The sequence below is a fragment of the Vanessa tameamea genome, chromosome 15 (genome assembly GCF_037043105.1).
Source record: "Vanessa tameamea isolate UH-Manoa-2023 chromosome 15, ilVanTame1 primary haplotype, whole genome shotgun sequence".
In the NCBI taxonomy this organism is placed as follows: Eukaryota; Metazoa; Arthropoda; class Insecta; order Lepidoptera; family Nymphalidae; genus Vanessa; species Vanessa tameamea.
In genome coordinates, this window is record NC_087323.1 from 9,539,228 (window position 1) to 9,567,070 (window position 27,843).

Below are 27,843 nucleotides of genomic sequence, written 5' to 3' on the forward strand. Positions count from 1 at the left end.
AATGGATGTGGATGGATATAGAGGTAGGGGACGACCCAAGAAACGATGGATGGATTGTGTGAAAGACGATATGGTTAGAAAGAATGTTACTTGTGAGATGACGTCCGACAGACAAGTATGGAAGAAGAAGACATGCTGCGCCGACCCCAAGTAAAATAAGGGGATAAGGGCAGGAGGATGATGAGCATACTATTTAAAACTTATCATTGCTTCTTTAGATTTTCGATATTTGGAAGTAAGGATAAAGCCTATATGTATCCCTCTGCCTGGTCTAATGTCTTCTTCGCTATTAAGGTTTCAAGCTTTTTTCTACCTAGCAACTGCAATGCGAGTTGGCGTATAAATTTGGTGAAGATTCCAGTCTATGTTCAATAAAATTTTAGCAAAATGTAATATGCCAATAATTAATATGCGTTATACTGTATCACGAACACGAAATAAATTATGAACACAAATTCAGACCTTGGAAACCTTGTGCTATTTTCTCGAATTTGAACCTGAAGTCATCGGTAAAGACGAATGAAGCCAGGTATTTCGTTCACTGGGAGACCTCGGCCTATTCTATAGAAATATATTGAACTACAAATCAGGTATTAATGAATGAATGATAAGCTTTTATCTTCATTATATAGTTAAATGTTTATCTGACTGTATTTCAAAGGAGAGTATTTGAATTCCGAACGTTGCCATTAATTAAATCCCAACACATTTTTGTGTCTGTGACAATTTACGAGTCTCGAGTTTTTTGGTTTCGCTCAGTCAAATATGAAATGTATTAAATACCTACATATGTATCTTATGTACATCTTTAAATTTAACTCTATTTACTGTTACATTATTTTGATGAAAGTTCTCACTTCAACTGTATCCATTCATGTAAAAAAGATTAACGACAGGCAAAAAACATTTCTTCACGCACAAACATTTCGAAAACGTCCCTGTTTTCGAAGTCATCCGTTTCGTTCTGCTCTACAAACACTACCGGTTCCTTTTCCATGCGAAGGGACATCAAAGGGACCAAGTCCGGTGGAAAATTCGACGATTCACAGTTCCAATCTTCGGCTGCGGCTTCGATGCAGAAAATTAAACTGCTTTGGTGTTACGCTGCCACTTTATTACGGGGATATCACGCGTTGTGTGGTACTTGAGCTTGTGTTCCGAGATAACGTAGTTTAAGACTCGTGTAAGCATCTACATCCTTTGTGGACTTGTTTAGTTTTTATCTCTAAGGCGTCTTGATGCATTCACTCTTGAATCAAATTTAATCATCTGTTGCTCTTTCACGGCTAAACTGCTGGTATGAAGAAAGCTTGAACTTATTTTTATGCCTAACACCTGAACTATGACTAAACCCTAAAACGAGAACAATGCCATGGGGGCAACTAGTCAATTCTTATACAAAAAAGTTATACCCGACGACATTGATCAAGAACTTCTTCCTTTTTTGAATTCAATTATAATTCAATTACTAAAATTTAAGAAAAAAAAATAGTTATAATAAAAAATATAAAGTACATATAAAAAGGTACTACTCATTAGTAGTATAGATAAAATTATATTCATTAATCTCAAGTCTCGATCTTAAAATGCTTTTCTGGAGTTCAAATAACTCAAGAGAATTTACCTATTACTTAGGATTTCCCATCCAACAGAATGATTGCGGAAATCAAATTTGTAAATTTGACGGATGTTGGTTTAGGTTCCCCACTGAGAACGCTCAAAACAGATTTCGAAATTGTCAAACTTGGTTTAGTCAGTTTATTCAATACAATCTTATCATTGTTAGTTTGTTTGTTCGGTATCGCGTACAATTGAAAAATAATAAAAAATATCTTGAAAATAACTGAAGTGTCGTTATTGTAGGATATTATTGTCAAACTAAATTACAATTAGGAACGTACTTATTCAATGGATAGCTCCTGAACTAGGCTGAAATTACATATCATAACTTATTCATTTATATTATTTATTGCATTCTCATTAATAAAACATATAATATGTTTTTTTATTTAATAGATAGCGGCCTGGCAGATGGGCCACCATGATAGTAAGTGGTCACCACCGCCAATAGAAATATTAACCATTCCTTACATCGCCAATGCGCCACCAACCTTGGGAACTAAGATCTTATGTCCCTTATACCTGTAGATACACTGGCTCACACACTTCAAACATGAACATAACAATACTGAGTACTGCTATTCCGCGCTAGAATATCTGATGAGTGGGTGGTACCAAGTACATAACAACAATATAAAGAATACCTTTTAAACACATATACAACATTAGCAAACAAACAGAAAAATGCTTGTACATACGTGACATAAGTCTGCAATATACGTGACAAAACCGTTTATAGAATCGACTTTTTCATACCCTTTAACGCTGTCATATACACGCAATATGTGTCAATAAAATTCGCAATAGTAGCTGACAGGGTACAACGATTTTTTTATTACTACGTCCCGATCGTGAATTCAGTGGAAATCCTTAGAAATCTGTCGGTCACATTACGATTTGGGCTAAAAATAACTTCAATAATCTTTCCCATTGCTCCCTCCCACTCTTTTATAGACCTGAACTCTAATTTGAACTAATGAACTAATGACTCATTACAAATCGTTACTTTATATTTCACCAATCTAAGTCTGAATATTTATCATGTCCGATCAATACATTTGAACCTCTTTTTAATAAACATTATAAACATTGGATGAAAAGAGTAACTACTGTCTTTTTCGCCTGTTGTTTTCAGTAGAATATACATTCCGAACCGATGGTCTTACATTTAATATAAATACTGTAACATTTAAAAGTGCTTGTAAAAGCCTTATTAAATATTTTTGATTATGTATATATTACACCAGCAACTTATCACTAAGCACTTAAAATTAATAACTGTTGGGCAACATACAAAGTAATACGTCTTTAAAGGTATTGTAAAGTGTAAGCCCACTTACACTTTACAATATCAGACAAATGCCTCCCTGAAAGATCTCCACAAAAGCCGGTCTTGCGCTACTCGCATAAAACTATATAATATAAAAATTAAAACCTTTACCAAGTAACAAAAGAACGTAAACAGAAACATCGATTAATAAAAATGATATCAATCGACATATCAACAGGTGGTCTGTCATAGAACGATTATTAAAACTTAAAACCATTAAAAATAAATAAATAACAGCCACTCCATTTAATTGCACAAAGTGCTAACGTGTTCTATGAATAAATGGTTTTAATACCTATTACGCACGAGGTAGAAAACGAACATAGAACATAAGGAACTTTATCTAAGATCGCGAATACAAAACACCGATTTTCCACGTGTTTATCTTGAGTTTCCAACGTGTGTCTTATATAATTCTGCAACATGTATGTGAACTTGTTTACTGATGGAATAAGCTCAAAACATTTTAATTAACAGGAAGTCCTTTCCTTAAAGGATTACGGACTCGTATTACCTACTCTTACAAATGTTTGATTACTACTAATCAAAAAATACACTGTAACTATACACAACAGTGACAAGATCTTTTTTCAAATTTAATTTAATTATATATTATTCGTATGAAATTAAGATAACCGTATAAACAGAGCAAATCATGCAGCATTTTAGATATGGGCAGGCCAAGATTCATAGATATATCCTGATACAGACACGATTACGAACTTAATGGCGATTTGTGACCCCATACTCAAAGCTATTAATGCAGCGGCTTTACAATATTCACTTTTATTTAATAGTGTTTAAGAGCTATAATCGTTCGTGCAAATATAACGAACGTGTTGCTTAGACATATAATAAACACATGTTGACAGCGTCGGGACAGTGACGAAATGACCAGCAATTGAGAATTAATGTTTAGTAATGAAGCCAATATTATCAAATGATCAGCTTAGACTGTGTCTTTGTTCAGACGTATAAGACGGGCTCGATTTAAGGGTATCCTATGTCGGTTATGTTAAGAGGTTAACTTCTTGACTTTAGTAAAAATCTATCGAGTTTCCATAGGTCGCGTAGTAACGCTCTAATTTTTATGTGAATGATATATTTTCGAGCTTTAAAGGAACGCGCATAAACGTCATAATTAAATATAATTCTATACACTTCGATGCTAATGTATTAATATACTTATAATGAGAACAATCATGTTTACCTAATTCTTAAAAATAATGTCATTTAATACAGGTCAATTGTATGATAATAAAGATTTAAGAGATGCAGCTCTGTATATAACCAAAATACATTGGCGTACCTCTTCTTCACAAAGAAAGAGATTTTTCTTCAAATTTCAATGTTTTATCTATTTTTGTATGTATGTACATATGTGTGTTTGAATGCACTATTGAATAGTCAATTAATCAGAATATTAACTTGTATAAGCACCATGCATATTCGAAGATACAGGTTATTTAAAATATTTAAAGAGAAAATTTCCTATTTCCTTTCAATATATAACCTTTTTTCCTTTGACGTACGTTCCTTGCATTTGAATTGCATTTTATTTGTGAGTTCGTTACAAGTCTGGCTTACCTTCAGGTATCGAATATAATACTGGATTCCTATGAAAACTCCGTTTCGCGTATTGCATTGATTCCATATTGAATCGGGTTATTTTTAACTGGTAGGTATTATATGTAAAGTTGATAATATATATAAATAAATCTATGATAACTTTATGTTTGATTTAATACTGTAATATGACAATTGAAAAGGGTTCATAAATGCTTACTTTATAAATGAATAAATTGGTTTATATCGGAAATATTACTACGGTTCTGAATTACGTTTTTATACATATAGTTATATATAAATTTATTTGCATTATTGTATTATGCTGTGTTTAGTTAAAGTACGTGTGAGCACACGAGTATAGCGATGATACAAATGTCGCCTGTAAAATTTTTAATCCCTTCTATCCTCAACAACCGAATAAAATCCCTATAACACAGCCTAATTCCTTGCTTTGCATACATATATCACTGCTTTGGTTTAACCACCCTTTCACGAGCCGATTCACCTCCCCATACCTCAGAAACCGCACAAATACACTCTTACATAACAATAATACTATTCCACAGCCTCCCTGACAAATAGCACTGTATATATCTAAAACCTATACGTGCGTAAACCACGTGGTTCAATAAAATATGCGCGAGATCCAACGCCATCTATCGGGTGGTAGCGGAGCTTCGTCGTTGTCAAAATAGGTGAAATGGTTCTAGAAGTTCTTCCATTTGAAACTCGTAGTTCATAAGATATATTTTACGCTACTAATAGATGGCAGCACAAGTCTTAAGTGGGAACACTTATTCTTTCAGAATTGGGATTTGATGTCTTGTGCCAGTTAGCGACTTGGCCAAGTATGAGATTTTCATCCGCATTGTCGAACAGAAATATAACTTTAGGTTCATATTTAAAATTTTCAAATTATTATGAAAAAAAACATTTTTTAGTTCGATTCTAATAAATTATTTTTTCTTTTGTTACAGCTTTCGGAGCTCGAGCAACGAGTTCTGGAAGCCGAAGGAAGAGCGGAGGAAGCGGAAGATAAGGTAAGACTAGACAAAAATAATTGTATAAATATGGGTAGAAAATATGTATTTTATTTTATACCATCGCCCATGTGCCAAAACACGTCGCTCTTTTGTTTTATGAATTTCAAATTCCGAGTAATTTTAAGAAAACCACGCAACCCAGAGTAAAAAGAACGAGAATGCGCAGAAAAAAAACAGTTAAATTTATCTTAAACAAACATTCCTTCCATTGATATAAAAATAATAACAATGAAACCAAAAATAAATATTTTGACATTACATGCACTATTAATAAATGTATTAATAGAAACTATTTTGTATTCTTGGACATTTCCTTATATATTTTTAACAATCAACAAAAACAGCAATATTAAAACTAAGCACTTCATTGTTAAAACAATATTTAATAAATGCATACGAAATAAATAAAACCAACTAAAATAAAATACTTATATTATAATGTCATTAAATACCTACACTTCCATTCTCGCATTAAGTCTCGCAATAATTATTTACAAATGAACAGTTTTTGTCATCCTTTTCTAAAGGCTATAGAAACAGCGGCCCACTGAGCTACGATAAATGTCAGTAGGGTCAGCAAAAACAGAAACGTTAAATCGGGAAATCCTTTTAAGGAACCTTCATCAAAACCCTTTCCAAATTATATTACCACTAGCTGTTACCTCGCTTCGCTGAGCATTAATTAAACTTTAGAAATTAATGTTCTTTTATGAATTAAATAGTACTTTAATCCATCACGTTATACTGTACGAGTCGAATTTGACTATGTCCTGAATTTTGTTCGTGATGTTGTAACAAGCAAAATATAAATTTTTACATTTATTAGTAGTGCATGTAATATCAAAGTATTAATGTTTTGTATTTAATAATAATAATAATGTTTATTTCATCATATTATTCATATGACTGGTAGAGAATGAAATTAATTACTGCCAATGACAACACACTTTATGTCAAAGATGAAAATTGATAAAAAAAAATAATTGACATTTGAATTTTTTTATTGTAGTAGTAACAAGGTATCGTCAAGTTGAGCCTAATTATTACTACGTATCTTTCGAATCAACGAAACTTATATTTTATTAGCAATGAATTACGGAATTTCGAACACTCCCGACCACTGGTATACATTATTAGCCAATAAAGTATATTAATTAATGCTAAGTTCCGCGTGACAATGCTCAAAGAATAACAGCGAATTGTTTTGAACATTGCAGATCTTGTACGTATGTATATAATTTAATTATTTTATTTAAATCAAAAATATTCCTGAGTATACGCTTAAAAATAATCTCTCCATTAAAATAATCAATCACATTGAGATTGTTCAATGTGTAAAATGTACGTATATATTATATTAATAATAATAATTAATTTATTATTCATATAAGAGTTTATACATTTAATTACTCTAATACGAGAAATAATTCATAATAAAAGTTAACAAAGATAGTTAGAAATTGAATCGGTTTTCTTTATCATTAAAAGAGCGATTTGATTACAGAACTCTATTTTTCTACGAACAATAGATAGAAGATTTCTACGAACAATAATTTATTAGTTAATATTGATTTTATAAAAAAAAATTAAGTGTTGTTGTACAAATATCGTAGTTTAAAAGTAATTATAATTTACATTTGTGTTTTATATTGTAGGTAATTTGAGTTTTATTATAAAAAATGTTCGATTTAATTAAAAGTAAGATAATTATTTATATATCATTATATAAAGGAGAAACAACGTCGTCTAACCAGTTAAGTTTATTATAAAGTATATTGACACAATATTTTATTGTAACGAGTTAGCGGCCCCGCCACCCTTGTGGGACAATTGTTAAAAGCCGTTACAACCTACGGATGGGGTAACTAATGTTTCGGGATTATTACGAGGGTTTAAATATTAGTACAAACAGCAGCATAAATTATGTTCAATATTAATTTAGTTAAAATAAATTGATAAAATGTTCGGAAAGTAATACTAGTTGGTAAAATATTATTTTCAAGAAGACATCGTCTTCTACGTGACGTCTAAAAATTATAAAAAACTTGTAAACATATTGTATACGAACTGATTTGCATATATTCAGCCGTGAAAACTCGTACCTAATAAACTTATCTTCGTCATCATTAAATCAACACTTATTAAACTAGAAATCGTCTATTTTGTTAACTTACTACAGATATTTCTGTTTTTTTCTTATTTAAAAAGGTAGTCCGACGGGGATATGAGTCAACTGACGTTTTATGGTCACAGCCCCCATAGACATACTTTAAGAAATATCAACCACTCTCTACATTATCTATGCGCCACAAACCAAGAACAAACCTAACCTAACCCTACCTTTAGTTACGCAACCTACTCACCTCTCATATCACAACAAGACTTAGTTAACATAATTTGGTGTTAGAATATGTAGAGAGTGCCCTACAAACAAAGAAACATGACGGTACGACCAGTCTTAAAACATTATACACATTATAAAATAAATGAGACGCAGAAAATACAAATAAAAGAAAATATAATACCGTTATTTGCTGACCGTACCGTAGAACACGAGAGTGCACACTTGCATAGTCGATCCTTCGGGATGTTATTGATTTTCCAGATTGCACAATGACTCATTCATATTTGTTGTAGAGATTTATATTTACGGCATTTCGTTTAACTTTCGTTTAATTAACGCATAACAGACGCTTCACTTAGTTTATTTAACAATAATGTTTCATTATTCCGACCTAGCAGCAACTAGCAGATATTTTGCAGAAATTTTGATTTTAGAACAGTTTTTGTTTTTCACTTTTTTTGTGTAGACATGTTTCAAATAGCTTCATGGCATTTGCCTCATATAGCAACACATAATCGAAATAATAAAAAAAAAACACACTAGCATTGAAACAAACTATTCAGCCGAATATTAAAAAGAAAGTTTCTTTACAGGTGTTAAATTCAAGACAGTAAGATCTAAGTTTTAAGTAGTTGCGCTTATAAAAAGTACTGATATTTTCTTGCATAGTAAAACTTGACCTAGTTTTCTTGTTTGTTTTGATAGTATTTATAACCTAGACCTTTGTTAGTGTTTTCACAATACGAGCATACTTGTAACTCAGCTAAAAATACAAAACCTAACTACTTCTTGAGAAGCTATCTCTATCTTGACCTAAATGTGTCCGTAATACTGTTTTTAAAGTAAACAATGAAATATGGAACGCTTTAATATATAAAATGACTTAACGTCTGCATTAAATTCATGTGATAATAAAACGCTTAGTACTGGCTTCATTGACATAACGAACTTGAAAATATAAAAATTTAAAAACTGTAGTCTAAGTGTAATTTTTTGGACATTATGTAAAAAAAAAAAAAAAATTGTAAGAGGTTGCCTACTAAAAATGAAGGTTGTAAATTTGCTGCGAACGTTAAGGTTACAAAGTGGGATATGGTATGATATAAGATATATATATATACTATTCTAGACTATAATCTATTTTTATGTCAAATTTCATTCAGATCCGTTCAGTCGTTCTCGCGTGATGCATTTAAAATCAGCTACGTTAAAATTTATAAAATATAAAAAGTATTAAGAACCACGAGTGAGTCTTATGTCATTAAAATTTGTAATTAATACGATTATAGTATAATTACGATTGAGTATGAGAATAATATTACTTATCAAATAATATGATCAATGACGTAATAACACTACCATCTGCCCTATGCGGATTTGGCTTTTGAACACAAAAAACATCAACTAGATATTAAATTCAAACACGATTTTAATCCATATTGGTATCAAAATAAGATCGAAATCTCTATAAAAAAACAGAAGCATTTTTTAAAAACTGGCACCGGTAACACAACAAATCTCTATTCAGTAGGAACACCATATAATTCAAATCCCATTTTTTCTTACATAACTGCCTTTTTTAAAAAATATTTATCATTCAAATTAAATCAAAATTATATGTATTAATGTATCGTCAAATTAAAACTTAAATTATTATTTCATAAATAAGTATTCCCTATCAGTAAATGTTGTTCTAGAACCCTATGTATACATTTTAGTGTCTATTATCGCAAATAAAAAGTGGTGACCCTACTTTTAGCGGGTACCCTTCTACGCATGCGCACAATTCAACCCAACTTCAAGTTACACGATACCAAGCTCCATACGCAGTAACTTCACATCTAAAATTGTATATACATAATATCCATGTTATTTTAACTAGTAAAATACGAAGCATCCAGAAAATCCGTCTTATATTATAAATACTTTATACTATATTAAATACATCTTTATATCATCGCTGTACGAATTTGTGATCAGTATTAAACAGCAATCAATAGCATCTCTTTATTAATTATTTGTTCGTAGCGTCGCTTGTAAAGTCAGTGTGTATTATACGTATTTCGGCCTAAGATATACAACGAATTTTCTCTTTCATTTCTGTCAAGTGATCAAAGTACTAGGGTTAGTGTTGATATGTCGAAGTCAAATACGCTAAAGGCGCATAGGTTGAGTGCAGAATTCGCCGAGAAAAGGGGACAGCTCCTGAAGAAAACAGATCCAAACTCATAGCAGTCACCCGTAAGTAATTTAAGTATTATTTTATTTTGTTAATGCCTCCTACACACATGGTGTCTGAGCCTTTGAATTGTTTGTAAAAACATCGTGATCAATATTTCTTGCAACGATAAAAATAATGTATTTTTTCCTACGAAATACGAGAGGATATTTATATTATCACAATTATTGTTTGAAATGTGTCATTTGTAAAAAAACAATAGTATTTTTATATAACTCGTGTGCTTACTTAACCTCGGACGGTTTTTTATTGAAAAAAAATATATTTGTGTAGTAACAATGAAAGACTTTTAAATATGTTAATACCATTTCTAGAAATACATAAAAATGATTAGATTTGAAATACAAGGCAATTTCATTTATGGTTAGAAATATATTTATATTGTAATAAGACTACTGTGATACCGTGAAATGCAAATTTTAAATGTCGTGTCTAACATAATCTGTGTCAATTAGCATAACAAACAATTTAACAGTAATTGTTTTTTCAATCAGAATATATATTTTATCTGTATTTATAAAAAAAGACATGCATGACGTTATATGCAGAAAAGTTATCGTGTCATAATTTTCACTCGACAATATTTCATATTAACCTTCATAAAACATTTGATGTGTAAATGCTAACAACCTAATATTATAGTGGTAGTAAAACTCGCGCACATGACTTCCGTGACCTAACAATATGGCGACGATGAACCAGCTGTTCGTTGTACGCATGCGTGTTACGTTCCCGCCATGTTTGACATGTCGCGTTTTAGCGTGAAATTTACTAACAAAAGTAACAAAGGTGATTGACTGTTGTAACAACTAAAGTTTATTCACGTTATAAACTCCAATTAACTTCTATTTACAAAGAGAATCACTATTTTCATAACAAAATACACGTTACATAAAAGAACGACTTTCATTGAATGAAATATATTTTCAAACAGTCTGTCTATTGACTCCCGTTATTTCTTTATATACACATAAAATTGTCAGTAAAAATAAATAAATGCCTACTATAAAAAAAAAACATTTTTGAATAAAAAACATGAGGAAAAATATAAAAGTAAAAGTAAAAAATGTTTATTATTGTTTATATTTGACGTACTCTACGCAGAATCGATGTCTCTATAGTGACTCAGACAGAGCAATAACCTGCACTAAACTACACAGTAGACAAAGCGATCAGTTGCTGGATTAATCGCTACAGCGATCTCGTGAATACAAAAATCTGTAGTACCTATATTGGAGTTTGCTATTATTTTTTAAAAAACGCACTTAAAAAAAAAGAAAACTAAAAAATTCCCTACAAAAAGTTTTTATAACATTCACACTTTATTAAATATAAATTATAGATTACCGCTATACTAAAATGTATTGTGATAATGACGTTAAATCAACGTTGGTAAGATAAAATAAATTTCCTATTTTAAAGATACCTCTCATTCTTAATTCTTTTAAAACACTCGGTTTTAAAACTTGGAACAACTTGGTTACGTAACGAAACTTCTTACTCGACTAAGAACTAAAAGCATTGAAGACGCTTCCTCCCACACTTAAAAGAATCTAAATTACACTGGATCTATCCCCTCCCCACAGGCTCCTCGTTAAAGTAACGGGTAAAGTTTGCCAATTAACAAAATTAATCTTCTCACTCGTTGACTACTTAAATGTACTATATTACTCAGATTGGCTACATTGTCTAGATTCTGGAAGAAACGAGCCTCACGTGTGTCACAGAATATTCTCTTGTTTCTTACTTATACCAAGGGATATTTAAATTGACCGTAAATAGAATGGCTTCCATAAGGTACGATAAAACTTAAAACTAGGTAGTTATGTACATGGTTCATATATGTAATAGCAGATTCTCATTTAAATTTAAGGTATTTTGAAATTAAGTAAAGTCCCAGGCCACCTTCACCGCCTTCCAGCTTCAGAGTCAAATTAAGTGTTTTAGTCGTGATGAGATAAAAACAGTAAGACAGAATTGCTTTCGCATTTCAATTATAAAATTTACTATCATAAGAATAACAGTAAAAAAAACCTCATCAAATACACTTCTTCGAGTTTAACAATTAATCTTTTAACACATTCCAGGGTGTCGGTATGACGATAAACGCCAAGGCTTTGAATAAATTAGAAAAAAACGGTTCCCATTCATCAGCTTGCATCACGTGAACTTTCAACATTCACGCAAACCCATTCTTAACATTTTTCAATTGGAGTATTTTTTATTTGTTACTAACCTATCAAAAGTATATGTCAAAAATAAGTATTTAACGTTTTGTTCTTTGTAAGTATTAAGTTTATTTAATTTTTCTTTGCTAGTATTCTGTTTATTTGTTGTTGCTTATATAATTTACATCAAATAAAATTAAAATACTTTATTCGATCTAGAAGCTGTACACTTCGTACTTATTATCATATTATAGACTATCATCATTTTGGATAAGAAATTATCCTGACCTTAGAATTTTTAATTGTTTACAAATATTGTTTCATTCGCAAAGTTTGCTATCATCCATGAACATAATTAAACAATCCATAAAATTTACTTGCATGCTCTAAAGGATTGACCAATCATTTCGAGCATGCTAGTATAAATAATATAAGTCAAAAATAAATCTATAAAGACCTATTTCCGTCTACGCTGAACAATTGGAATACATTGGACCCCATCAGACGTGCACTTTTCCACTATCATGAAGTCAGCATTACCGCAGACTGTTCCACTTTTTATAGTTTTTATGGCAACGCCCCGACCTCGTTTCTATAGAAATTCTCTTATCACGCAATAAACTCTTTGCTATTGGGTACTAATGAATATGACCGACGAGTAAAAAAATGTTCTTAATAACTATATCGTTGACCTAAATGTCATTAGAAAGCAAACATGCTGGTAAAATTTAAGCTAATGTGAATATCAAGAAATTTAGTAGTTGTCTTCTCAAGCACGTTTTCAGTTCCCATATATTGAGTTATGACGTCATCCGTTCAGTCATATATACGATTTGTTGTAATACGTTACTTGGTGGTAGGGTTACCCATTATATATTCTGCGATTAAATACCAATACTTAGTATTATTCTGTTCCGATTTGAAGAGTAAATGAGCCAGTGTAACTACAGACACAAGGGACATAATGTCTTAGTTCCCAAGGTGCCACTATGGTAATATAAGGAATGATATATATTTCTTACAGTTCCAATGTATGACAACTTACCATCAGGTGGCCCATATATATATGACATAAAAAAGTTACAACAAATAGTACCTCTATTTGTGTTAAATTTTTTTTCAGCAGTAAGTTATTTTTAAGTCACTGTATTTCGTTTTACATGAGCATTGCGGATGTCATTTTGGAAATTTAAATGCGCGACGCATTTATAACGAGAACTGGCGTACAGGACTACGTGGCGAAACCCTTTTTTCCGAGTTATTACATTGATCATCATTCCTCTAATGAGCTTAAACAGTGTAGTGGTATCAGATCGAGCATAGCACTATGGCGACGAGGACTCAGGTGTTCGCTGTGCGCTTGGATTCAGTATATTGATTTGATTCAATAAAATTAATTAAGAGTTCCTTTTGCTGATTAAAGTAAAAAGTTTAAATGTACGATTTTGGACAAAAGCATTAGAATAGCATATGAAAACAAACTATATGATCGTCTCCTATCCTGTCTATAAAGTTTATCTAAAAAAATGGCAATGTATGTAGTAAGGTTTGGCAAAACTGCCACTGTTTTAATTTGTTAAAAGGACTGATGTCAAATTGACTAGAAAGGTAAAAAAAGAAATCGTCTAATGTCAATATAGTAGGTACCTTCTCCTACTCCGTGCAGATCAAGTACTAGATTTATATTTATACGTATCATATATAAAAAGCCTGAAGCGAAACAATTTCACAAGTTATCAGTTCAAAGGCACTGGTAAATAATTCATGAGACTGCATAGTATGACGCATTGCACATTTGCATAGATCCTCGATTCACCAGGCAATCGGGCACAGCTGGCGGGAAATAAAATTTTAATAAAATCTCTCTTGTATTGAAAATCGCTTTTATATCGGGTTTACGAACGTCTAATGCCCGTCTAATTTTGTTTTGCGTTCTCTTCCATTTTTGTGGTCGGATTTTCTTTCCTTGAGTGTAAAGGAAACGTTATAGACACATTATTATGGTGGGGATTTTCTACAGCAACTGTAAACTTTTGTTAAAACACTAAAACGTTCACAGCTATTTTGTTTATGTCTGTCTACGATTTTCTTTTAAGAAGAAAAATTAGATATTTTTTAATAATTGATTTCCGATTTCCTAAACTATGAAGTTGACTTTTTACAATCATAAAATCAAATAAGCAACTTCTCAGTGCAGTTTCGCGTTAAAAGTTACTTTACAAACCCATCACTATAGAATATGTACTAAAGATTTTTTTAAATGTAAACATTAGTTCTCCAGTCGCGTGGGTCGCAGCATAATATCAATAATAATAATAACCTTCCTTTGGTGTTGATCCAATGCAAATGATTTTATCAGATCCGTCTGATATTTCCAGAGATTAGCGCGTTTAAAAAAACGACGTTTATTATTTATTATACAAATATAATTATAATTATATTTTAAACCTACAAATTTCGTACCGAGGTCTAGGAATTTTTTCGGGAGTACTAATTTAAAACTATCATTACAAAAAGTTCCACCAGATGAAATGTATACGAAAACAAAAACAACATTTTGTTTTAAAGTAAAAAATTAAAATACTAAATATTGTAAATTAATTTATCGCTTCAAATTGAATCAATTTGCTATTGTGAAAAAAGTGGTTTTACTTTTTAAATATTGTAAAATGTTTGTATAATTTATGTTAATAACTTTTATTTCCTCGTGGAATTCATTAAGTCATCCGTGAAATTCCTCACAGGAAATCACGTCCAAAATTGTCACAGGAAACGTTGACGCTTCCAGCAATAATAACAACTTATCTATATTCGTCGGCCGTCTGTCCGTCCGTCACGAACGTAATTACTGGTAAATTTGTCACGATCTCTCTCGAGAGGCTATGTTTAAAGGGCAAACTTCGCACTAAACAGTTTTTTTATTTTCTTTAAAGTTTCAAAGACAAATATTAATTATTCGCATTTTCAACTGACAGGATTATAGGTCTACTGCAACGATTAGACAAAAGCTTACAATCCAATTAAAATAAAGATTTACGTCTCTTATCTTGGTTACGTTTTACTCGTATCAATATTTCTAAATCTAAATATCGTCGTTTTAGAAAAAAAATCCAATATTTTCCAAATTCATTAATTTAAATGTATTTTTAACACTAAATACTTACTGTATTAATATATTATTATTATCAAATAATCTGTATAAAAAATAAGTTTCAATAGTGAACCAAATAATAATAGTAAAGCAATATAATAAGGTTTACGATTCCAAACAATCAAATTTCAAATTTGGAATATATAAATATTCCATGACCACATTTATAATAGAAAGCTTTTATCTGTCAAATAGGTAGTTATATTCAATTACGGTTAAAACTAATAAATCAATTTCATATCACACACTGACACCAACCTTTGCACTTTTATACACCCATCACTTTGTACATTTAATGATTAAATGTACAAAGATTTTGTAACATGCAGTCACTAAACAATCTCCATAGATAAGAGAATAAAATAGACCTGGCACCGCGTAATTAATATGAATTTATATTAAGTTTAATGTCATTTAAAACTATTATGAAAAGTGTTATTTAAAACAATCTGTACTAATATAATAAATGCGAAAGTAACTCTGTTTGTCTGTCTGTCGGTCTTTCACGGCCAAGCCACAAACGCGAGCGACGCCGGGCTTAAAGTGGTTCTTTATTTAAACAGTAAGTTCTCTCTTTCTGTCAAGATTATTTGGACATTGAAAAGAAGGAGACAGTGTTGTTTAACTAATCATCCTAGACAACCGTTAAAGCCAATAAAATAGATCTTACTTTATGTAATAAAGAATAAATTAATAATATTTCGTAATGTTTTTACAGTTAATAAAGTTATATATTTTTTACATTATTAAAAAATATAAATTCGTAGCACTTTAGACCCATTTTTGAACACGTCACATCTACTTTACACTATGATGTTTACTGAAACACGGTAACGTAATCATTTATATTAGTATTTATGACGATAGCGATAAGATTCATGTCGACGTGTTATACAGCGTTAGTAAGAACATAACATAGCTGTATAGTGTATACAGCGTGTTCTGTTTTTGGACACGCGCCAGACCGAGGATCCTGGGTTAGGTCTTTTTGCTTTACTACAGACGGACAGACGGTAGATCATTGGTATTAGCTTAGAAATCAATGTCTTTTTAACGACTGTCAAATCAATTTGCTAGGAACGTTCCGTCATATTTTATTGGTAGCTTAAAAGTGAAGCTGAGTCATACTGAATCAGCTTTAAAAATAAGGCTACAGATAATAGTGAGATGTGATTAGTATTTAGATTTTAGTTACGACATCATATCCGCTTCAAGCTTCATCTTAATTTTGTAATATGATAAAGTAATTTAATTCATCGAGGACGAATGAAGATGCATCGTGTTTTGAATAAATAAAAAAACAAGACTAAGCTCTGAATTTAGTAACCTTTAAATTGTCAATTAAAAAATATCGCTATGCAAATTGTCGTTTAAATTCACTACGTTTGATATGTAAATACAGAAAAACAGGTAATCATTTTAAAGCTAAAACTTTAAATAAACACATATTACAGATTGCATATCAATATGATATGATATAATAATCATACGATAAGAAAAAGTTAATAATAAGAATTAGAAAAATACATTTTAAATAAATTGATCTTCCTTTGAATTTATGTGTAATAAAGACTTCTTCATACGCGGATAAATGGTTAATATATATTTTTTTTTATTAGGCTAGCAAACGGTTGTATTTATACAGCGGTGCTTAATAATATTATAAAATTACTAACTGTTCTTTGCGACGTCAGCCTTGTCAAATTTCATGTTTCATTAATGTCAAACGTATCGTTAAACGTAAATCTCGTAATGACATGCATTTGTCGACGTCCTATGCTGTTTTTTTTTATCAAAACAATTAATGTAGTGGAATAGACGTGATGACTTAAAAAACACAGAAATACTTTTATAGTATAATATTTAAATTAACATTAAATCACGGATCTCTAATATTTTTACATTAAGGAGAATATTTAATTTAACTATAATGAAAATATGAAAATGAAAATGTCAGACGAGCTAAAACAAAAATAACCATCTGAAGATCGTGTCTGAAGAGCCAGATGAAAAGATTTTAAGAAACATCTCTTTGAAGCATCTCTTTATTCCATTAATCTCACCGCCCTAAGCATTTGAGGATTGAAAACTTCGCGACATAACTTTTATTTTTCTTTTAATTTACAATACAATTTCCTTTGTATATTCTATAACGTCTGGAGTTATATTTTCTTCAATTATTTTAAGACAAAATTCCTAAATTAAACCTTAGTGATTTGTATTAAGAGCACAGACAATCAACAAAGGAAAACCAAGAATATTTCTGATCGACTAATTCATGACTAGCTTTTTAATACTAATATAAATATGAACTTTAAAACTATTTAGTACTAAATATAATGTTTACTATACACTATGTTAGTGTAAATACACGCATAATCTTGTTAAATTAAAACGATATGCAATCAATCAGTTTCGATATTATTTCATTACGTATTAAAACACGTCGTGTAAACACATCACAATATGCCTTACTCATGCCTATAATGAACCCTTCCAATTTCGGATATTATTAAATATTTCAATTTGATTATTCATTATTTATCTATTAAAAATTAAAAAGGTATACAGTATAGTATAGGGTATACAATATACCGTGACATTAGGTAATGATAATTATGTTGTAAATTACAAGTAATAATTAAACATTTGATAATTATAGAAAACTATTTTTTTACACTTTTATAAAGATTTCAGGTGAGGTGTTAAATTATAACGATTACTTGTTCGTGTTATACTTTACGTGAAGTATTTGTAATTTGTATGTATATACATATATGATGTCATTCCGACCAATGTCGGTCACGGCGGTCGGCCGCCGTCTCAGGGAAGACCAGCCATATACACAGGACATTTTATAGTGCACATATCTTTACGTATAGGGAGTACGTTTATATCATTAATACAAATTTATAATTGATATCATTAATATGTTTGTTTTCATTCCTTAGTCATAACTAAGGAATGAAAACAAACATATGAACAAAAAAAATAAATATAAAAATGGTTTCATGTTTAAATGTCTACAAACTAAATATTTGTATTTAATTTAATTTTACAAAACAAATATAAACCAAAAATATACCTAATGCTCAACGGCATTCAAGGCCGTTAAAGTAATTAAATAAAAATTATAAATGAATTCAGGTTCAAAAAATTATATAGAGGTTTATAATATATATTCTTTAACGGCTTAATGGACATCGATTGCAATTCATCAGCGATAAAGATGTACTGAACTATTGACCCGAGACAATTGATCGTTTGATTGAGACGTTCAATATAAAGGTATTCTACACATCACATGCGCGTATGTTTGTTGGCGCCTAAATCATAAAATGACCACGGCCACGCATAGAAACATTGTTAACGGACTTCGTGGATATCGAATCGAAATGTCAGTCTTGTCAAATGTCAAACTGACATTTTTTTTTTTGTATCACTCATATATTCTGTGGTACAAGTATACATACGCAGTAAAATTGTAAACCGTAAGATTATAATCAATCACGCGATATTTTAAACTGTTGAACGACTACAAATTTACAATTTAAAGCATTATATTTCGGTAGAATATACCTAATCGAAGTGAATTTCAGTTAAATTGAAAAAACTCTTTTTTTTACCCAGTTGAAACCTTCCGAAAGGTACCCGACCCCTGGGGGAGAGAAAGCGGATTCTGTGGGATGCTCGGCACCTCGTCACGGATTGGATAAAAATCTAACCTAACCAGTGACCTACCGCACTATACCGATGATAGATCGCTTCAAACAAACCTGATAGTATTAAGTATAAATGTTGTGTGTAAACGGCAATACGGATCTATTATATTACTATAATTATATTTAGGCCCTAACAATATTGCTTCAAGGTTGAATACTCATAAACAATAGAAAATAACTCAAGTCTCCACCTTTGTATCTTACACATAAATTAACTTAAGGATATAAATAAGTCACGTCGAGCCAGAATTGAACGGATTTGAATGATATTTGTCAAAGATATAGATAACCCGAATAATATGTTCCTAACACCTGTAACCTGGAGGAGGATCGGATGAACTGTTTGGATGGGCCACTATTCTGTAACTTACTTTGGTCTTTCCATCTTGTCAAGCGTTCAACCCAACTCCATGTTAATTCCTAGCATGGAATCATCATCCTTTGTGACGTTTGTTTTTTACATTGTTAGATATTATTAAAATATATAGTTAGTGTAATTAGGTTACGAGGTTGCAGATTCCGAGATCAAAGCTATTAAGTTTTTTAAAGATGTTGGTAGTTCTAACATTGCTTTCCTCCGAAAAGTCCGTAAAACTTTTCGTTTGCGGCTCAAACAAGTCATGATTAATACCCATACCTACCCAAGAGAGTATAAAAGAGATTTTGCGCAAAACTGAAGCACTATAACATATCTTGCGCAGTTAGAGAACAGGCACTGTGACCAAAATCGGTCAAGATATAATCATCAAAAATAAATAGTATATATATTCAATTAGGAATAATTAACATTAATTCCGTTATGGACTGGACGTCGGCTAGCTTTGATTAGTCATTCAAATGCAAATTAGCCCTTATTAACGGAATACATTAACATCGGTAATGATTAATAGACGATATAAAAATAAATTGTGTGGAAATAATGAAATTAATTATTATAATTTTTTTTTTTATAATTGAAAGCAGAGGTTGCACCACATTAATCTTCAGTTAAAATCAGGCACAAGACAAGCATCAAACAACTTGCATATACTTAATTTATTTTCAGAATATTCATTGCCGAAGAAACAACATATTTCATATATTTTTTTAACACTTGCTTGCACTCCAATTAACAAAACATATACACAATAAATGATTGAATATACAAAGTTGCATTAGTGCAATATAGTATGGTCTGTTGACATGCTGGTTACTGCCGTATAATTACTTATACATCCACCAATCCGCATTGGAGTAGCGTGGTGGAATTAGCTAAAAACCTTGTCCTCAAAGGGAGAAAATGAAAATGTCCCACTGCTTATATAAGGAAGAAGGTTTATAGACGGAACCCTACCTTATATAAGCAGTGGGACATTCAGGCTTGCTTTTAAAATTCTTCACTGTTTAAGCATAATTCCGTTGGACTATGTCATTTAAAGCACAGTGTGATTTTTACAAGCTTGTAATTTAACTTAACCTGTTAATAGTGGATCTTATTTATTTATATTTTATTCTTTGCTTAAGTCGTTTTTAAGTGCAATATGATTATTAACTTGACGGTATTTTAGGAACTGTGAAAAACTATTAATTATCTGTTTTTAAAATTTTTTTGGGTCTGTATTAACTTCACCCCCGCCATCTTATATAAAACTAAACACCTGAATAATATAGTAGTAGCAGTTGCCAACAATACGTGTGATTGATACATTAATGTATGTATAGATACGTGTATGATACAAGCACTAGAATTCCTACCCTATGAGTCTAACGCCACGACGGCGCCGATAATGGCAGGAAGGTGGGCGAAGAAACGCCCCAGAAAGTCTATCGACTGTACAAAACATATGTACCTACATACATATACGTTTAAATATTAATATTGGCATATACTTTTCTAATTTATTTATTTAACAGGTACTATACCAGTGGGTATTTATAGATAAAACAAGAACGTGGCAAAAAAAAAAGTTACGTATGTTTTTTATGATTTAGGTGCAAATGGTCAACACTGCCCATAGACAATGGCGCTGTGAGAAATATTAACCATTTCTTACATCGCTAATGCGCCACCAACCTTGGGAACTAAGATGTGCCCCTTGTGTCTGTAGTGGCACTGACTCTCTCACCCTTCAAACCGAAACACAACAATACTAAATACTATTCTTTGGCGGTAGAATTTATGATGATTTGTTGGTACCTACACAGACTGGCTTGCACAAAGCCCTACCACCAAGTATGATACAAGCAAGTAAAATAAAATATATCTTCTAACAAACATACGAAAGAAAAAGATAATTAAGGCAGATAGATAGACACGTTCAATTGTATAAAATCTAAATTGCAATATACTTACTTACTCGGTGATTTGCGACTAAAAATTATACCGTATTAAACGTTACAGTCGACCCCGAGGGTAGGAGCTCTCTTAATATATATAATTGTTCTATAAATAAGTAACAGTTGATTTCGACGATTTTTTTTGTGTGTATTTTAATGGGTGGTGATGCCAGGACTCGCCAGGTGGTACTGCGATCGCAAAGTAAATAAAATTCTTATTTTATCCGGACGAAGTAGAGGTGGACAGCTAGTATATATAACATTTTCTTAAAACATGAACTATGTAACAAAATTATGTTTTTTTCAAATCGGACTTAGAGGTTTAACTGCGCGTCCAACCAATTTTATTAGCTTATAAATATAACTCTGATTTTGTAATACATAAAAGCGACATAAAATACATAATATTTCATTGAAACTAAGGAAAGTTTCAATTAAATTATTAAAAGTAAAACATCCTGTAAAATATACTTTTTCAAAGTCCACAAAGTATTACTTGAACATAGTGCAGACATCCTGCTCAGTGGAGCGAACGCGGTCTGGCATTTACCCAACTTATGAACACCATTTTTCTTTCAATTTTATATAATTAATCTATCTATTTATTTTAGACACTCAAGAACAATACCACAGAACAAGATCTTGAAAATTCAGGAAGTGACATGTTAATTTGATATTAATAACAATTCAAGCAACAAAATGGTGAATCACTAAATGGTTGTCCACATTAAATTAGGGAGATACAAAATGAGTTCGAAGCAGCGTGTGATCCTGTCAAAATTTACTACGATTGGACTCGTGAAGTGTTCAATACGGTGAAACGCCATTTTAATACGTGAATCCTTTAAACTATACAATTAAACGTCAAATTCTTACTTTCTAACGGTCATTACACGGTCGTCTTCTGCGGTGAGTTTCAAGTTTCTTCTTACAGAATAGCACTTTGGAACGTTTTTGTCATATGGAGACGTTAAATATCAATGCTTTTATAAACTTGACGAAATACTTATATAAAATAAAAAATACATTTTGCTCAATTTTATAATTTTAGCGTGACTATCTTCACGAAAGACTTGTATCGGTATATACAGATTAAATATAAAATATTGGATAACTTAATGTATTCCAACAAAAAACTGACAAAACTGAAAAAACGACTCTGCTGGATAAACTAATAGATTCATCGAATACATCATTTCAATATGTGAGACATACAGAAAATTAAAAAAAAAATACAATAGAAAAAGGTTTTACTATTGATTAACCGACTCCAAAAAAAAATTGGGAGGAATTTGCATATAATTGTAATTAGATAGATATTAAATTAGTTTATTCATTATTATATACAATAATTTGGTTTAGTTTAGTAAGAAATAATGAGTTATAGGTTTCTGTAGAAAATCACACGTAAAACTGCTGTTAATATTTGTTACAATAAATTCAAAATAAATAATATCACCAACGGCCGACGTATATCTATTATAACCTAAGCAACATGTGACACAAACAACTATTTCATCATACTAATGGATAAATATTTGATCGCTTACCCTTACAGATGAATAAACTATTACATTTTAACGATATTAATTCTTATCCTTATAATATAAAGTCTAAATTAGCTGAACGATTGTAATATTACGACCCCTTAGTAAGTCAGTGAGGCATACATAGGGTATTAGCCCTCTACGTAAAGACAGATCGATATTTTTCCCTAAATATGTAATTAGAGAGAAACCTCCCAAAAAGGTCATAATGCATATATATATTTTATATTTGGATAGAATCCAGTTACTGGCAACATTGACCTTGCCTAAATTCATTTATCGATTCCCTTTTGTTGCCAAACTGGCAACATATCTACCAAAAACATATTCGTTGTATCTATTTGAATGATCTGTAAATTTTTTGTGATTGATGATAAGAATTTGCTTTTTAAAAAGCATAAGGTTCTTAAATACTTTGTAATTTATTTAATGTTAGGTATAGCCGCTCTCGCTGGGAAAACGCATTACCCCACGTGACGTGGGGGTTATGTGGGACTCGCCGGTGCCCAGGATGATACTATTGCGCCCTTGTACACCGGAATACCCACTAAAGAACCAGCGGTACCCTCTCCATCTTTTTAGACGGTGGAAGAAGGTAGAAAGCCCTGAATATTAACCGAAGTTTGGGAATTCAAACAAAAATTCTCATGTGCTTATAATTCGTATTATGCTCAGCGGTGAAGGAAAACATTGAGGGTTACCGTAGGGTAACGTAGCACGTAGGTGCATCGGATGAAAAATTCCACACGTGTGCCCACCAATCCGCATTGGAGCAGCGTGGTAGAGTAAACTCCTACGCTTCTCAAAGAGGAAAAGAGACAATTCTCATGACGGTTGGTTATGTGTGTATAAATATAGTTAAGGGCATAGTCATAGTCGATTTTCTGTAGCGACATCTAGCGACAAGTTACAATAAAATCTATAACATAAAAAGATTTAAAAATACCTACATTGTGTCCGTCTGTGTTTGGTAATGGTCAAATAGTGTCGAAGTTAAGTCAGTTAGTTAATTAATCTGAAACAAATATACCAACATCAATTTTATACATAAAAACTAATATTATTATAAGGTTAACTACGCTACTAAAATCGCAATTAAATTAGCTTTTACGATATTAATATAATAATATTTAAAAGAAAAACAACTTTAATTTACTACAGTATTTTTTTACAATGGCATTTAAAGTTCCCTAATTAATTTATTTAATTCGTGCATTATTTGGTTTTAAATTTACGGTACCCCTCATTTCATTCACATTTAATTTTATCAACGAATGTGCAATTATTATTAAAATGATTATAAATAAGTGGTAATAAAAATCTAAATACATATAGTTAAAATTCATTTATTGTATATTTTTCTTTATAATATGTAGCAGTCATAATTAATATAGGCAGACGATATGAAGCATTGTTATAAGAAATATTTTATTTATTATTACATAAGTTCAGTTCAAACGTGATTAAATAGTTCCTCCGACGCGTACTAGATGTCGCTGCATCGAAAAAATTCAAGCTATGGTTTGGTTCGCGCACGACGATATAGTATGCAAAAATTGAGTCATAAATTCGTCCGACCTCACAAGGTCGCGGGTTCGATTCCTGTATTTTTGACGTGAACTTGTACTTGTTTAGTGCAAAATCACATAGTACTTAGCTAATTGTATATATCTCAGTCAATTTAAAAAATTGCCAGTTCACAAGATATGTCACGCCCCTTCGATTATATAGATATCCCAGGACATAAATGTTGAATGTTGATGATTTATTAAATTATTGGTTTGGCAACTAAGTGATTGCCGATTTTATAGGTAGGTAGACTTTACATTTTCTTTTGCTTTCTTAACGTGATCAAAACATCGAAACCTACATTTTTTCGTATTGTTTGGATTTCTACCTTTAATTTAGTAAAAAACCTATATCGATTAGTGCTTTAGTTTTGTTCTTATCCCAATTAATAAATGGAAGAACAGGACGTGCACTTCAGACATATTTTATTGTATTACTTCCGAAAAGACAAGAACGCATAGCAAGCACAAAATAAGTTATATGCCATATATGGAAATTAAGCCTTGAAAGAAAGGAAGTGTCAAAAGTTTGCCAGATTTCGTTCTGGTGATTTTTCATTGAAAAATGCTCAACGATCTGGCCGGCCAGTCAAAGTTAATGCAACCCATATCAAGGCCATTACTGATTCAGATCGTCATAGTACAACACGTGATATTGCAGAGAAGCTCAATGTATCGCAACATGCATCGAAAAATGCTTGATTATGGCAAAAAACTCGATTTGAATTTTCCTTCTTATTTGAAATCGACAATCACTTAGTTGCCAACCATATATTTTAAAAATAATATTAGTCTCAATCAAACCTTAAAGTTTTATAATAAATACAACCATTTAATTAGTCAGCCTATTAAACCATATTATAATTTATAACATACCTACTTCCGTTTGGGCCAAAAATTAGTAGAACTATTTTAATTCCCTGAGTTTTATGGCTTTTCGGCACTCGTAGATTTAATACAATTGATTGTGCCTAACAAAGTAAAAGTAGGTATTTTTGTAGCGTATTTTTTTGTCACCAGCGCCCACTAGATACCGCTTAAAAAATCACAATCTTTTGTTTGAATCACGTAAGCGTTAGCTAGTTGTAGTCCATCAATAAATCTTATATTAGTAATATTATAAATACAAAGTTTTGTATCTTTAGTTTCGCTATTTGTATCAAACTTTCCTGCGGACGGATTTTAATAAAGTTTAGTATACTAATCGATTCTGCCATAGAATACATAACACACTTACTTATTTAATAATTCATTTAATAAACCCCAATTTGCGTCAAACGAAGCGGAACAGTTCAGAATAATTTAGTACTATGTTAATTTATTATGGACACAGGTGACCCAGTGATTGGAACACCGAATATTGCACGTTAATTGCTTAATTAGTGTTTGTAACTCGTCTCGTAATAGTGAACAACATGATAACACGCTTATCCACCAACCCGCACCGGAGAAGATTTATGGAATAACCTCCGAACCTTCAATGAAAGTCTTTAGTTCCGTAAAGATATTTTATCTACATTTCTTTTCATTATTATTTCTTGTACCTTATTATTGTACTCAATATATATATTTAAACCCGTTAACGTGTTCAAATCAAATGTATTTTATTCAAGTAAACTTTACAATGAAGCGGTTTTTTAATGTTCAATATTTAAACACTAACACTGAAAGCTGACTCTAACGAGAGAAGCTAGCATAGTTGCTGTTTTACTGTTATTCATAATTAGTGTTCAATCAGTCCTGTGATGGAACCCGAGTTATCTATATATAGCTAATATTACACGACTATCATGTCAATTTAAATTCGAGAATAATTTATATATATATGTCGGAGGAGCTGGATGCCGAACTGTTGGGTTCGGGGATTGATCCGACATTCGGAAGACTATGTGGGCGTGCAATGGAGATACTCACAAAATAAAACGTATTTAATATCATCTAATCACTGTATTAATTGATTCAATAATCGTACACCACAAAAATATCAAAGGATTACAATAATTCATCTCGATTAAGAGCAAATGGGTTTGCAAGCAACCATCGCATTCGAGTCGCCTGTCAAAACATAACGACCCGCGTTGCTATGACACAACTCCATTCGGGATGACCCGCTCTTAAAAGTAAATCAGCCATCAAACATTATTGCCAATTACTCGATTCATTAATTATCCAAATTTATTTTATATATATATAATAAATTATTCTTGCTATTCTGTAAGAACTCTAATCTCACTTGCAAAAAATTTACAACTGACTTTCGATGATACGCTATAATGACGCGTGAATCCTTTAAATGCCAATAATTATTTATTGTAGTCAATATGTGAATTTCGAGTTTGTCGTTGCAGTAGAGATATTCTGAAAGAAGAAACTCGATACACGTATCACCGTCAGTTGTCAAGATTTCACGAGTGAGATACGAATTGAATTACAGAATCGCACAGCAGTTACACGCTGCTAAAAAGACGATACAGTCTCTAGTCTAATTATTTTGTTCAACGTATCATTCGTTTGCAAAAACTTAACTACGGATAATAAATAATTGATGTTCTTTTATAAATTTATAAAAGAATTTATAACGTGGCTTGTAATACCCGATTGCAATAGTCGTAATCGAATAATGTTTCAATAGCGCGAGGTAATCCTCTATAGTTTATGGAATTTAACTTTTTTTCCATTTTTAATTATATTGCAGCAGCGTTCATTAAAGTTCATTCGGTATATAATTGAGATGGTTCAGTATAAATATATCGAAAACTATTTTTAATAAGGGTTTTGAAAAAAAGATTTCTTTGGGCGTTGCGAGTTAAATTTAAATGTCGAATTTATAAGCAAGATTTTATAATATTTATTTTCTTTCTCACGCAGTTAAGTTTCTCCGTGATAGGAAGTATCATTAACCTTATGCTATTTTTTCGCCTTGGTGAAGTCTGTATCGTCATGTTGAATTATTATTTTTTCCCAGAAAAATAGCGCCGAAGTCTTTATCTTGAGACTTCAGACTTCATTGGTTTAAATGTGTGATGACAAAAAGACAGACGTAGTAACCAAGACATTTGCCATATTTGTATATGCTACCATCTTAAATTAACGCGGCTATAACCGAGAGCTAGTAAAAATACACTTGGTTGATGTTTTGACAAAAGCGTTTCATGAACAGACAGCGGTTACTTTTATTATTTGTATAAATTCGGTGTTCGCTTACATCATCTCAATTTTAGAGAGT

General features: G+C 31.3%; 1 protein-coding gene across 9 annotated transcripts in view; it reads left to right on the forward strand.

Annotated features, from left to right (window-relative positions):
* LOC113399630 (uncharacterized protein) overlaps positions 1-27,843 on the forward strand; it is a 325,751-nt gene that overhangs the window by 265,507 nt on the left and 32,401 nt on the right. For all 9 annotated transcript variants that reach the window (XM_064217105.1, XM_064217108.1, XM_064217112.1 and 6 more), the window contains exon 5: positions 5,497-5,559. In XM_064217105.1, the coding sequence (XP_064073175.1) occupies positions 5,497-5,559 (63 nt within the window). The remainder of the gene's footprint in view (positions 1-5,496; positions 5,560-27,843) is intronic.